The sequence below is a fragment of the Stegastes partitus genome, unplaced genomic scaffold (genome assembly GCF_000690725.1).
Source record: "Stegastes partitus isolate 25-593 unplaced genomic scaffold, Stegastes_partitus-1.0.2 Scaffold1694, whole genome shotgun sequence".
NCBI classification, from domain to species: Eukaryota; Metazoa; Chordata; class Actinopteri; family Pomacentridae; genus Stegastes; species Stegastes partitus.
The window spans coordinates 96184-112159 of record NW_007579425.1 but is presented as its reverse complement, the minus strand read 5'-3'; the positions used below and the strand labels follow the sequence as shown (position 1 = coordinate 112159).

Genomic DNA, 15976 nt, shown 5'->3' with positions numbered 1-15976 from the left:
ACACTTCCACCCCGTCAGAGCGCTGCCCCGGGGTGGAAGTGTCCCCCGACCGGGATGAATATTCTGATATTCATCATTAATTGGGCCCAAAAAGTTCTATTGGGACCAGCCCTACTAGTTATTATGACAACTATGAACAATAATGAACAACTAATGATCCTTCCAGCATCAAGTCCTCCTCGTATCTGGACCTCCGTCTGGACAATCCGACAGCCTTGATATCTGACACAGAAGAAGGTTTCACATTTAGTGTCGGATTATCGAGTCACGACTGTGCTTTTATGATTTATGAAACCAGAACGGTCGTACTGCACAGAAGACATCTGTGACTTCCCTCTCCTTTATCGTGGTTGTTGTGTTTTTCATGGAGCTGCAGGACTTTATGAGAAATGAAGCCACAGTGAGGAAAGATGTTACCGGAGCAGAAAACAACCAAACAGAAAAGTGGCGTTCTTTGTCAGTGAGTGATAACAATCAATAAAAGTGAGCACTAGATGTTTCTAAGCGACGTGTTGCTCAGCAGACTCTCAGTCTAAACTCCTGTCTTAGTGTAAATGTGACATAATGAACGTGACGTCTGAATTTTCTTTAAATTTCACAGAGAAACAGCGAAAACAAAAGCCAGACGCTGTTTCTGTCTAATCCACGTAATTAGGTGCGATCACGGGGATGTGAGAATCTTGTATCGCCGCCAACAAGAGCAGAGATATTAAAAGCGGCGCTATATTAACTCCCCTTAATCTGTGCTGTGGTGTTGGGCTCGGCCCGCTGCCCAGTGTGTTGTGGTGCACGTTCATCCTGCTTTAATTCAACACGACAGCCTGAGCGGAGGGAAACTTTTCATCCGCACTAGTTGTTAATCCCCACGTCACGGATTCAGCGCTTTTTCTGGCTCTTTTTGAAGCATCGACTCAGCACAAAAACACAGAAACTTGTTTTTTTTTGGGGGCTTTTCCTACCTCGGCTTTGTTCTGCTTGGTGTCGGCGGCGGCGGCGGCGGCGGCGGCGTCCTGCTGCTGCTGAGCGTCCGGCTGCTTCTCCTCCATGCTGACCAGCTTCAGTTTGAGGTAGGACACCTCGTCCATCAGGTCCAGCTTCTGGGTCTCCAGGGAAGTTCTGCTCATCAGCTCCTGGAACAACACGACATGTTCTCCGTGAGCCTGAAGCTGCCGTTACAGTCGAGCCACAGATGTCAGCGAGGAGGAAGCTCGTTGGCCCAGTGTTGTTCCCACACTGAGAGCCGGCCGACGGGGCCCACGGAGCTAAATATACCCAGACACAGGCCTGGCACGGCTCTATTAATACAACCCTGGGCTCCTTTGGTATGAGAGGGAAGAAGAAAGCATCGAGGACGAGCCCCGAGCTGGACGTGACGTCTGGTTCTGTCAGCTACTTTCAATTCCTCATCCTCATTCCTCTTTTCTAAACTCAAACTTGAGTCACTGGTTCGCCGCTGATGAAGCCTCCGACTCTCTTGGAGCTTTCGTGTCGGGACGAAACAAAGATGGAAAAGTTTGATAAACCGGGTTCAGATGGTGCCGAAAGATTTGAGGTCATTAGATGTAGAGTCAACTGAATTTGGAAAAGTTCCCCCCAGAACCTCCTCAGAACATCTGGTTCTGTATCTGCAGCACCTTTATCTACTGACCAGAGTTCTACCTTCAGACTGTGAATGTTCCAGAGGTCCAGGTCCTTGAAGTCCACAGAGGAAGGTCCAGATTGATCACTTCTTATTTCAGTTTTTCAGACGTTTTATGACGTTTTTCTGTGTTCTAATCACATTTTGTTGGATATTTATTTAACATATTAGCCCTTCTTTTTTTCTTTTCCTTTAAATTCTTTGGATGATTATTTACCTGCATTTTACAGACACTGTTCGTTTATATTTTGGGGAACTTTATTATTTTTTTCCTCACAATTTGTTAGAATTTGTGCTTTTCGTTGGGTTTTTTTTTATTTTAATATTGTAGATCATATTTTAATAATATGTCAGTCTGATGCTTTGGACGGATTTTATGAATATTTTTTGGCATATTTTTAAACATTTTAAAGACACTTTTTCATTTTTTGGGGCACTTTCTTGATATTTTTTTTCTAATGTTTTATTAGATAATGTACCCAATATACATATTTCACACTTTTTAAAATCCAAAATGGCTCAAAAACGATCCAAAATTACAGAAAAGTTGTTCAGAATGACATGAAAACTATCGACGACACTCAATGAATGATAAAAAAATGACCTAAAAATGACCCAAAATGACTGAAAATGTGCAGAATGACAAAGTTTGTCCAAGAAGTTTCAAAAATGATCCACGATTAATCAAAATTTGTCCTTTTTAATGGACTGTTTCCATCATTTCTGAGCCTCAGAACACATCTGGGTTCTGCTAGAACCTGACACCAGATCAGTTCTACATCCATCCAGGAGTCTCAGTCTGAAGACAAAAAAAAAGGTTACATTTTGAACCAATTGGAGTAATTTAGGACAACTTTTGTGTAATTTTGAACAATTATTTGAGTCATTATGAATATTTTTGAGTCATTTTCACCAGTTTTTGAGTAATTCTAGACAATTTTCATGTCTCTTTGACATTTGTGCATCATTTTAGACAAAGTTTGAGGAGTTTGGGACCAATTTTGTGTAAATTAGGACAATTTGTATGTAATTTGACCACATTTTGATGAAGAACACATCTGAGTTCTGCTAGAACCTGACACCAGATCAGTTTCACATCCATCCCAGTGTCACCATCTGAACACTGGATCTAATATTGGTAGGCACTATTTTTCTGTAAATTTTGAATCATTTGAACATTTTTCATGTCATTCTGAATACATTTTTAATTATTTTTTTGACACATTTTAAGTCACGCTGGATAAATTTGGGATTATTTTGGTCAATCGGAGCCATTTTGACCATTTCTGGGGAAGTTTAGAATAGTTTTCTGAATCATTTCTAAGTAATTGTGGACAAATCTAAAGCCATTTTCAAATATATTTTTTGTCATTGTGAGCTGGATTTTGTCAGTTTTACAAATTTTGAAAAATATGGGAAAATTCAAATTTATTTTGAACGTTTTTTCTTGTCATTCTGAACAAATTCTGGACAGATTGAAAGTAGCTTAGGACAATTTTTGAGTAATTCTGGACCATTTCTGAGCAATTTCCTCTGTAAGCAGCTGGTAGCATCAGTATTATGGGATGTGTCATGGTGTGAACAGTTTAATGTCTGTGACATAGAGTCATAGAAACAATCATTGGTACCCTGGATGTGGTTCTGGTTCTGATCATTCACCAGAGGAAACTTTACAAAGTGCATTCTGGGTAAACTTTCCAGGCTCACATGTGTGACGGCGGCTGGTCAGAGCAGCTGTTGACTGTTTTGAGGGACGGGATGTAACTTATTTTAGGAAAAAGGCCAGTTTACAGTGTGAGTCAGTAACCGACTGACTCATTAAGAGGAATGTGAATGTGTATACTCCTATTGTGAAAAACCTTGACGATCTCTGAGGTGGAGTAAAACCAAACTCAACACCTTCCTGTTCCTCCCTCCTGCCTACACAGTTTCAAAACACTTGACTGGAACGAGCACGATGAAAATGACCGCTGGTGCTGGTTTTTCTAAAAGTCAGAGACGTTTCATGTGTGCAAAATAATGCATATGGGGAAAAAATGGTTTCAACTCGTTAAAAAATCCTCTTAAGCTCAATTCTTACTTCGTCTTTATGTTGTCAACAGCCGAATTTCAGACTTTTTGAGTCCAGGTGTTACTGAGATGTTCATGAGCTGGAAAACCTGAAACCACAACATCTTGATACATGGAGGCTTGAATCTAAATGTAGTCTGTCTGCTAATGTGTAGAGTTTTGCAGTGCAGATACTTTAAAATGAGTGTATTGTGTTGCTTCCATTCTGGTCTAACTCAACACTTCCCTGCTGAGTTTTAAACCAGCTGAGGTGGAAGTACCGTCTCCTTAGGGATACCGGATATAAGAGCATTACAACAACTAATCCGGCATGTGATAAAATGATGAATTAGCATCTTTGTGTTTGCTTGAGAGAGGACCAAACGCAATCTAGAAATGTTTTTCAAATGATGAAATGCCACCTTGATTGTATTTTTAATGTGGGGTTCAATATTGAGGTGTGGGTCCACGTTGACTTGTAAACTTTGTACTTGTCAACATGGATTTAATGTCAGAGTTGCAGTTTTGACATATGATACGATATGATGAGCCTTTATTAATTCCACAGTGACGAAATTAGCATTGAATATCAACAAAAAAATATACACAAGTGCGAGTTCATATTGTCCAAATTCTTCTGGATGGAAATAACAATACTGTGCATATCAGTGGTATTACACAGATTCTTCTGAAGAAAAGTGCAGGATCAAAAATAGAGCCCTGAGGAACACCATCATTCATTTTATAGCTTAATTCACAGCTAGTGCTGATATATTAGCCCAAAAATAAGTACGACAGAGTTTTAGTACCAGTGAGCAGGACCGCAGTTTTGTCCCGGTTGAGCTGTAAAATGTCATCTAGTATCCACAACTTTATGTCTAATAAACTGTTAAAAAGTGCATCGGCTGGTTGCTAGGAGACACTTTGACGTAAAGCTGTGTGTCATCAGCGTAACTGATGACGTTTCCAAGTGGCAGCATGTATGAATAAAAAAAGCTCAGGACCAAAAATAGAACCCTGAGGAACACCACCATTCATTTCATAGCTTAATTCACAGCTATGAATGTGCTGATGTTGGCCCAAAAATAAGTACGACAGCGTTTTAGTACCAGTGAGCAGGACCACAGTTTTGTCCCGGTTGAGCTGTAAAATATCATCTACCATCCAGGACTTTGTCTTATAAACTTAAAAAGTGCATTGGGGCGCCGCTATAGCTCACCGGGTTGAGCTGGCGTCCCATGTACAGGGCTACAGTCCCGATATGGAGGTCATGAGTTCGAATCTTGCTCATGACCCTTTCCCACATGTCCTCCCCCACTTTCCTGTCTCTCTCTCACTGCACTGTCAAATAAAGGCACAAAGGCCAAAAAAATTACTTTAAAAAAAAAAAAGTGCATCGGCTGGTTGCTAGGAGACACTTTAACATACAGCTGTGTGTCATCAGCGTAACTGATGACGTTTCCAAGTGGCAGCATGTATGACTAAAAAAAGCTAAGGACCAAAAATAGAGCCCTGAGGAACACCATAATTCATTTCATAGCTTTTAGATGAGACTCCTCAGTGTTTCCTTTCTATCAATGAGAGGATTTGAACCAGAGAAGCCGTTCAGAGTGTCAAGTCTGTCTAAAAAAACACAGCGGTCTACAGTTTTTCATGTGAACCTCAAAGTTCGACCACAGAGTGACACCACGGCACCCGAATGCAACCGTCACATGATAAACAAACTGTGTCAGCAGCACAGACAGACAGACAGACAGTTAAAACCCTCTAATCACTGCAGCTCAGCAGCCTCTCCGGGAAAATCTGCTTAGTTCTGGCAGCTGACTGTCGCTTTGCAATCTAACACCAGTGTCACTTACAGCAGGATAAGCTGCCATGTTTAGAGGTAATTCATCAGGACGCTGCGGTTCAGCTGCCGCGCGTTTGCTTTCCTTTAATTATGTGGAGCAACACGTGACAAATTATCGTCTCCGCGGCGTTTATAAAGAGGCCGCAACCAAAGCTGGCCGAGTTAAATATGGAAGAGTCGGTCAGGGGAACTTAGATCTGGATTTAGAGAGTTTAGCATCTGAAGAGTGACTTTTAAAAATGAAAATAACCGACAGAAGGAGCTACAGAAGTGTTGTTATATTGTTTTTATTCCTGAGGATGCCTTAAAAAAATGCTTCTCTTCAGGTTTATCCTCAAATTGCAGAATGAAAATCAATGAAATGGATGAATTCAAAAGCAAAACAAGGTGACGCCGAGGCAGAAACGTTCAGATAGACGTGTTCAAATCGTCTCTGTATGATGACGATCATGACGCTGTAACCTGCTCTTAGCTTTGTTGTGTGCATGCAGTCTCATGGTGGCTTCTACTGTTTGATAAAAGTTAAAGTTAAAAGTTTAACGATAACTTAGTATCACTGACACTTCACTTTACTTTTGCTCTAAAACATTACTTCCTTCCAGTCCTTCTACTGTTCTTGATAATTTAACGATAACGACTCGAATATTTACTTGCGACTGATAAGAGCATCTAAAAAAATCCAAAAATAGTCCAGAATTTAAATTTGCCCGTCGTCACGTTAACGTAACCGCTCTGCTCCCAGTGCTCCGGCAACGCTCCCTGAAAGTCCTGATTGGTCAACATAGCAAAAATGTTATTTAACAGATATTTCAGGTTATTTCAGTAAAAAGGTGAATATTAAAGACGGAAAAATGTTTATAGATAACTACTGAAATTACAAAAAAGTATTAATTTATCTTAACTGCACAAAAAAAGGCCAATAGCCGCACACATCGATATCAAAAATTAGAATTTTCATCAATAGTCATTTGTTCTTTTACAATGTGTTGCTGTATTTAAATCAGCTATAAAACTCATTCTTTTAGAGAAATGTGCTGTTTTTTTGTCACAGTTGTGTTACGGTGTCCAGTGAGGGACAGAAAAGTGTTTGTGCAGAATATTATGACGTCAACGTGACGTTGACGTTTAGGATATGAAACGCATGAAACATCATTTGTTGAATCTAAAATTGAACTTTAACGGTTTTAAAAATTAAAGACAAAACATTTTAAAACAGCCACAAACAGTCAGTGTCATTACAGAAACAGTGAAACTAAAGCAGCTCTGAAAACGAGGATTTTCTGCCAATGATGGATGAAGTTAAGTCGATTTTTTATTTTCATTTTTTTAACGAAAGCATCAAAACATCAGAAGATAATGAGCCTTGACTTACTCTGTGTGTGTGTGTGTGTGTGTGTGTGTGTGTGTGTGTGTGTGTGTGTTGTCGAGGACATTGTGTAACCAGAACACTGTAAACACACAAACGTCTCAGTGCAGTAATTTATGAGTCTAAATAAAGGCGCCGCAGGACGTTCAGTCACAGCGAGACAATATGAGTGGGAGGATCCCTGGAGCACGACAACGCCGCACAACACTACACAACACTACACAATACTACACAACACTACACAATATTACACAATACTACACTGTACTACACAATACTACACAATATTACACAATACTACACTGTACTACACTATGCAACATAGCACTACACAATACTACACAATACTACACTGTACTACACAACACTACACAATACTACACTGTACTACACAATACTACACTGTGCTACACTATGCAACATAGCACTACACAAAACTACACAATACTACACTGCACAACTCTGTACTAAACTGTACTACAGTACACAACACTATACTACAATCTACTACACTGTACTACACTATATTACACAACACTATACGACACTGTGTAACATTGTACTACACCATGCAATATTGTGTTACGCAATACTACACTGTACTACACTGTACAACATAATACTACACTGTACTACCCTGTACATCTGTGTACTCTGTGTGTTTGTATATCTTCGTGCTGACTCAGGGTTTTGTGCTTCAACATTTTCTCGGTTCTCACAGGAAGCAGCAGCAGCAGATCTCTGCGGTTGGTTTATTCCCTCTGGTGTCGTCTCACTACAACACACTGATGTTGTTGTTGTTGTGATTGCAGATGTTGTTAGCCCCGAATATTTCACATCCACAAACGTCATTTCTCGTCGATCTGGGAAAGAAACTGCTGCGTGTCGCCATCGTCAGAAACACAAACAGCGACAGAGAAAGAAAAGTTTGTGTTTCGATAAAGATTCGACCATCTGAGGCCAGAACTCTCCAGAGGTTTGGAAACAAATGTTATCTAAGCTGTAAAAACTGAAAGGTTTTCAACTTTCCAACGGCCTTTGAACTAATCACGTGTAATTTCCGTCAGAATAATTAGCTAAATTTAACTAAAAGTGACGTAGAAACACTGGAGGAAGATGTTTAAGAAAGCACCAGTCGGAACGTCTACTTTATTACAATTAAACAAATCAAGTAAAACATATAAATACTACGATACTTATATATGTGCAGTACATTATTAATGCTGTACTGTCACTGTAGTTTATTTTATTATTTCTTTTATCTTTTTGTTGCTGTTTTAATGAATCAGTTTTAATTCTTCTCTGCAGTGTCTTTCCAGCTACCTTCTGCTTTATTTGGTTTGCGTTCTGCTGTCTCGTACCTTTCATCTCGTACCTTTTGCTTGTGAAGGTGACTTTGAACAACCCGAGCGCCTGATAAAGTTCTACACTAATAAAACCTGGTTTGCTTCGTTTGTGAAATCCAGCCTGAAACAAACCTTCTGCTGCAATAATCCTGATTTTTTTTTTAGAGAGATATCACAGCTCTACTCAAACGTTCTGATCCAGATCTACACTGAAACTGGACTAATCCGATTTCAGGATTTATTTTTTTTGTCTTCTAAACAACTGGAATCTGATCAGATAGAACCGCTGGATGTTTCTGTGTAAATGTTCTGCTGCGACCTTTAAATCCCGCAGACCGGTTTTGTAATTACATACTGAGGAGATTTAAGACACGCAAACGTCACGCCGCCGTTATCTTTTCCCTTCAACGTCGTCACCGAGCGGCTCGTATCGGCTCGTATCGGCTGGCTGTTTGACCAGCAGCTGAAGCCGACACAAAGCAGCTGCAGCCGGACGCCATAAAACAAAAGACCTGCCGTCAGTCTGAACCACCTGTTAGTCAGCCGGGAAGCAAACCGCTGCTAATTCCTGCTTTTTTTATATCTCCAGCCGAACACCAGAACAACTCTGGTTTGAGTGTTTTCGATGCGCACGGCGATAATTATTGGATCATAAAAGCCGGTTGCATAAAGCAGAATCGCGTCACTGAGTCTTGTGGGTTTTTATTTCGGGTCTGAGGAGCTTTTTATCCCCCGGTGGTGACAACAAGGAGCACAAAGAGGCTGCTGAGGATCCAAACAGTGGCTGCTTCTGTCAGCGGAGGCCTCGTGGGTCGGACTCATCGCTGACGTCAAGAAAAACAACCTGGAGACGTTCAGAGTTTAGAGAATAATCAGCGTCGTGTTTAGGAGTCAGCGGGTTTCAGATTCTGATCAGGGGGCGGGAGGTCGAAGCGAACATTTTGGTTTACTCAAGAAGTTCTCCACACGAGGTACTACTGGATCTGTAGGCAGGTATAGTTTTAAAGGATCCACCCAAACATACTTTCTAACAAGTTACGGATTTAACAGTTTGATCAAGAAGTAATCCACATTCAGTGCTACTGGATCTGTAGGTAGGTATAGTTTTAAGGGTTCCATCCAAACATACTTTCTAACAACTTACAGATTTAACGGTTTAATTAACAAGTACTCCACACTAGGTACAACGAGATATGTAGGTAGGTATAGTTTTAAGGGTTCCACCCAAACAGAGAATCACCAGCAACGTGTCTAGGAGTAGCGGGTTTCAGATTCTGATCAGGGGGTGGGAGGTCGAAGAGAACATTTTGGTTTACTCAAGAAGTTTTCCACACGAGGTACTACTGGTCATGTAGGTAGGTATAGTTTTAAAGGATCCACCCAAACATACTTTCTAACAAGTTACGGATTTAACGGTTTGATCAAGAAGTTCTCCACATTCGGTGCTACTGGATCTGTAGGTAGGTATAGTTTTAAGGGTTCCACCCAAACAGTACTTTCTCACAAGTTAGGGATTTTAACGGTTTATTCAAGACAAAGTAAAATGGAAATAAGGTATATTAATGCTGAAGGACATTCTCGTGCCCGATTTTCCTCGGAAAAAACTAAGTAAGTAGAAAAGCGATAAGTTAGAAGTCCGACACAACACCGAAATAAAATAGGTGAGCTAAGATATGACTGGAATAGAAAAAGTAATGCTGCTGATTATAATGAGGTAATATCACACTTTATAATAAAATATTAGTAGTATTTCTGTCCAAGTATTCCATGACTAATAGCACTCTCTAAGAACAAAGTTGTGGTTTTAAGCGTTTATTCCTAAACCCTACTTTCTTTCTGTGTTTGTGTCGACTCCGGTTGTTCGACCGTCTCAGAATCTGTTGAAACGTTGTAGGAATGATATGAAACTGACATCTGTCCATTTTTTTTTAGCAGAAATTCCAACATTTTCATTATTTTTCACCCAACGGAAACTTTCTATGAATCTCTTGCGAATTGAAAATTGAGCGAGACGCCACTTTCAGACGTCCACACCTCTTGAAGTCCTGGAGTCCTACAGCTTCAACAGATTCTGAGATGGTCAATCAACCGCCGTCTACGAAGACTTTTGAATCATTTAGCAGCACCCGTCGTCGCTAAAACGATGTCTAATGACGGGTTAAAATGCAGTTTGTTGGCCCGGTTAAGGATTACTGGTCTCTGCAACTGAAGACATCGGAACAGTTTTAACGTAAACGAAAAAAACTTGATTTACATTCAATACTCGCACAATGAATATCGTCCTGTTTGGCCAGAAGCTAGTCACCACTTTGACTCTTTTGTAGTCATGACAAGCATCTTAAACTCCGTCCTGTTGACTCTAAATCCAGTGTTTTGACTCGACTTTTGGGTTCAGCTTTAATCAAGTTTCCATTTCAACTATTTTCAGTCCTGGTCGAGTGTAAAATGACCATTAATGCTGATTTTGTGGAGCTCTTCATTGTGAAGGCAGTAAATGTTTTCCTCATTGGTCCGTCCGTTAAAAGCCTTAATACTTAATATTGTGCGACACTGACTCTGAGACAACTAAACCATTTCACAGTTCAATTTGTGGCTGTTTGTGACGACAATAAGTTCATCCGTGACTGGAATCCCTCCAGATTCACTGCACGGTTCACAGTAATGTTCGTCTGCAGCTCGGCGAGGTGAAGCTTCAGCAGAGAAAACACAGCGTCAGCGTGTTCACGATGACATGTCAACACGCTAACATCACGGGATTTAAACCTCAGGCAGAGAATTACAGCTTTTCTGCTTCGTGCAGGAGCTCAGACAGTTTGGCATCAACAGACCTGCAATTAGCGTCCTGACGTCATGATTTATTGCTCGTGGTCGTTGTTTGTCTGCAGTTAATGAGAACAAACTCGATGGTTGACCCGTGTGGTGGGTTTTCAGGTCAACAGCAGCACGTATATGACTTTATATGATTTATGATTTTTATTATATTAAAAGTTGCTGTAACATTTGGAGGTTAATTAAACGATAGCAGGCTACGTCTTTGTTATTACGACGCTAAAGGTAAAATCTTTAATCCTCCTGACTTTAGGAATCATTTTAATCTGTTAAAATGTTTTACTTATGCATCAGATGAACTTTATTTTTGACATTTTAATGTTGTTCTGACTCTAACTGCAGCATAAATGTTAGCTAGCACATGCAGAAATTATGTTTGACAGTTTATTACGTTTATATTACAGTTAATTTAGATTGAATTGATCTTTAGGGACAAAACGTAAAACTTCAATACAATTTTTTATCTCTGACATTTAAATACAGAACATAAAAAAAAATGTCAAATCACCAATTAGCATAGATGACTAGCACCTGTAGCAAAGAATTCAAGCTTGCTAACTGGTGGTACAGCAAGTTAATATAGCATAATGTGATTAGTTTAACATAAAATCAGTTCGTTAGCTGGGTAGCTAAAGCTATAGCAAGCTAATATAGCATAATGTAATTAGGTTGACATAAAGTTAGCTCATTAGCTGGGTAGCTAGAGCTATAGAAAGCTAATATAGCATAATGTAATTAGTTTGACATAAAGTTAGCTAGTTAGCTAGAGCTACAGAAAGCTACTATAGCATAATGTAATTAGTTTAACATAAAGTCAGCTAGTTAGCTGGGTAGCTAGAGCTATAGAAAGCTAATATAGCATAATGTGATTAATCTAACATAAAGTTAGCTAGTTAGCTAGTGCTACAGCAAGCTAATCTAGCGTAATGTGTTTAGTTTAACATAAAGTCAGTTAGTCTTTATACCGATATTCATACATACTTTCCTTCTGCTGGCTAACTTCTGTATTATTGCAGATTAGATGATGTCATATAGTTTATCACAAATCTAACATTACTAATGTTGCACGCTTATATATTACAGAAAACGTTTGTTATTTTTTGTTCAAATTACTGAATAACTCCTTCAAGGCCTTTTTTGTAACCTGACAGGGAGCATCAGTTTAACACAAACTTGATCCGACGTTAACAACAATCCTCTTTATCTTTATCCCTTTACAGGAGACGTGATGCAGCAGTTTATCCATTTATAATACCAGCGTTAGTCGCTTTAATTCCACCGTCTGCCTTTAAAACCACCTCCAGACCAACGTCTCCTGTTAACTTCCTCGTACGTCCTCCTGATCTCCAGCTGGATTCTCTGTTAGACATCCATCAGGCTGTAAAGTCCTGTTAGTGATGAACAGTCAGAATCACACAAACACGAGCGGACCACCAGCGTGGTGTTAGAAAGGAAAACCAAACATTCCTCCTCCTCCTCTGGCCTCGCATCAGCTGTTCCTGTATTTCTGTGTCAAGCAAATCTGCAGAACCGACGGACCGAACCAGGAACAGACGGTTTGAGGGTTCGGTGGAATGTAAAGCTGATGTTAAATCCAAAAGGTCCTGTTGTAGGAGTAAACTCCGTCTGATCTGAGCAGCTTTAAGCCTAAAATCTTCTTGTTTTGACGCCTGTTAAGTCGCCGCAGATGTGAATCAGAGGAACCTCCCGATAAAACACAGAGCCGCTCCTTTATTTACTCGTTTACAGTCACAGCTCGGTACTTTTTAAACCGCTCGCTTACATAAAGATCCTGTTCAGCAGCTGGGATGCGCAGAAATCCAACCGCTAAATAAGAGAACATCTGGATGCAGTTTGTTGACTTTAACCGTCTCAAAGCAGCAACACTGAACACATATTTGACAGATCAGCAACCTGGAGGCTGCTGAGTTGATCACATTTAATATTTTTGTGTGTGTCACAGATGCTGAAAAGTCAGATGATGGCAGCTGTTTTGTGTGTTACCTGCTGCAGCATCTCCTCGGTGGAGGCCAGCTTCTGTCGATGCTCCTCCAGAGAACTTTCCAAATCTCTGATCTTCTCTCCCTGAGCCTCCACCTGGTCGGTCAGAACGCTCACCTGAAAGGAGATCATCAGAGTGACGCAAGATTTAGATTTAATGAAGCTTTAAAGAGTTTTTACCTTCAACACATTCGACTAAAATGGATCAAATTTGTCCAAAATGATCCAAAATGTGGCCGAGATCATTCAGAAGCTGTCCAAAACGTGTCCAGAATGAGTCAAAGTTTTGTCCAAAGTTACTCAAAATGAGTTTTTAAAAAACCAAAAGACTCAAAACATTATGCAAAAACTGTCCAAAATAACTCCAAATTTATCCAAAACATATTTAGACTTGGTCCAAAATGCTTCTGTGAATGTTCCAGAGTTACAGAACCTTGAAGTCCACAGAGGAGGGTCCAGATTGATCACCTTAATGGACTTTTTCCATCATTTCTGAGCCTCAGAACTTCATCAGTACAGCAGATCGACATTTAGGAGGAAGAACACGTCTGGGTTCTGGTAGAACCTGACAGACATCTGCTGCTTCTCTTCCCTCTGTTCACTCTAAAACACACACTCATGACTTTTCCTCGGCAGCTCGTCGATCAGGAACGTCTGACGTTTAATCTGATTCCCGTTGGAGTCGCTGCAGCTCCTCTGGACTGAACCAAACTCCATCCGACAGCAGCTGATTCTCCGGTTTTAAACCCCGAAGCAGCGTCTCGTCTCAAACTGCTGCAGATTCTCAGCTCAGCGTGTTTTAAAGCACACGTTTCAAAGACGACACGTTGTTGGACGGAGAGACGACTAGAAGAACCGAGTTAATGACAGAAGACGCTGTCAATGAGCCGAGCAGAACCACAGAGTCAGAGGCGACGAACAGAACCCATTTAACTGCTTTAACAGTAGCTTTTAAAATATTTTACTGCTACTTTACAGATTTTTCTCTGGTTTCTTTTTGTGTGTGTGTTTTTTTTTGATAGAGAAATTCATAGAAAAAAATATAAATTTTCTACTTGACTGTAAATATATATATATATATATAAAGTGTGAATAATGTCCTCATCAAAAATCTGTATTTTTATTTAAATTTTTTTCTTTTACAGCTGTGTGACTATAGACTCTTTTCACTGTGGTTAAATCAGCAAAACATTTTTTTGATATATAAATAGCTTTGCAGAATTTTTCAGTTATATCTGAAAAAAGCATTTATTTACACATTGACTGTATTTTACAAATAATTATTTGTTCTTTGATGTTTTTACAGTAAAATTCCACATTTTTACTGCATTGAAATCAGAAAAAAAAGAATATATATAGTTATTATTATTTTAAAGATATTTGCTGTTTTGAAAAGAAAAAAATGATGTATATTAAGGATTAATATTAAGGATTTTGGATATTTTTTAACTGTTGCTAAGATACAAATAAAATGATTAAAATCACATAAGAAGGTATTAATTCTTTATTTACACTATGTAAAACAAACAAACAAAACACGTCAAAACTTTTGTTATTGTTCACAAGAAAACTGTATTTTTACAAAAACTAATTTATTTTAAATCATTTGCTGGTAAAATTACACAGTTTTACTTGATTTCACAGATATTTGTTGTGATTTGAAACAAAAATTAGATAAATCAGGCGTTGGAACAAAAAAATATATTCCTTTTTTTTCTTTCTTAAAAATTACAGGTAACATGTTTTAAAATTACAGAGAACAATTATTAATTTACTATTAATTCCTTAAAAAAAAAATAAAAAAAGTAAAAACTGTGGTATTTGTAAATCATGTCATTATTTCAAAGATATCTGTATTTTTTTAAAGGTAAAATTATGCATTTATGCATATAAGGACTGAAAAATAGCAGACAAGTTGTTAAAATATAATTTTGTAGATTTCCTTTTTTTAAATGACAGATAATTTGTAAAATTGCAGAAATAAAGTATGAATTTATATATTAACTATTAAAAAAAAGCCCAACACTATGAAGAATTATTTGTATTTTTACAAATAATAGTAATGTGTTCTTTTACAACATGTAAATATAAAATCACAGTTTTACTTTATTTAAATCAGCTTAAAATGACAATTATCTAATTATTTCCACTATTTTAAACATATTTTGTTGTTAACGTTGCTGCCGGATTTTTAGGATTCTTTTCTCTTTTCTTTTCTTTTTTAAAAAAAACAGATTTCTTTTGTTTGTTTGTTTGTTTGTTGTTGTTGTTTACAGTGCAGCAGGTATATAACTGTTTAACCTCCTACAACTTGGGAGAAAGTTTGAAACCACAGCTTCCTACCTGTGTGAGCTGCTCAGACACGACCAGGTGAGCGTCCTGAGCGAGGCGTGTTCATGTCAACACGGACTCGACAGCAGCAGCAGCAGCAGCCGTGAAGGTGACGCGGGTGAAAGTGAAGCAACGACCACAAACCGTCGGTTAAAGCTGCAGTCTGGAGGAACGAGCCCGGCCACCTGCGGCCAATCGCGGCCCGTCACCTTTTCGGCTCCGGCCAATCACAGCGGCCCTCGGGCTGCGTGGGCGTGTGTGTGTGCAGCCAGCTCTGTGGATTTATGAGCCGGGGCTGCCCAGGCGGGAGGAGCAGAGGGCTTCCCCGGAGCGCGAAACAAACCCACCGAGGTGGAAACCAGCGGAGGAATGTAAGGCCTCGGAGCTGCTGGTGCTGATGCAGCTCTGTAATTATCTCGTCTGCCTCATCACAGCTGAGGAGGAAACTGTCCGGACTTGTTCTGTTATGAAATAACCTGAAATGAGTTCGGTGGCAGGATTACACGTGTTCTCCTGATCCCACAGACGGACCGGCGACTCGCTCAGTCACAGCAGGAAGTCAGAAT

The 15976-nt window shown here is 39.4% G+C and overlaps 1 protein-coding gene across 1 annotated transcript in view; it reads right to left on the bottom strand.

Annotated features, from left to right (window-relative positions):
• Nucleotides 1-15976, bottom strand: part of ppfibp2b (PPFIA binding protein 2b) — a 90705-nt gene that overhangs the window by 53337 nt on the left and 21392 nt on the right. Inside the window, 2 exon segments of the mRNA XM_008301644.1 lie at nt 960-1130; nt 13083-13196. Coding sequence (XP_008299866.1) covers nt 960-1130; nt 13083-13196 — 285 coding nt within the window.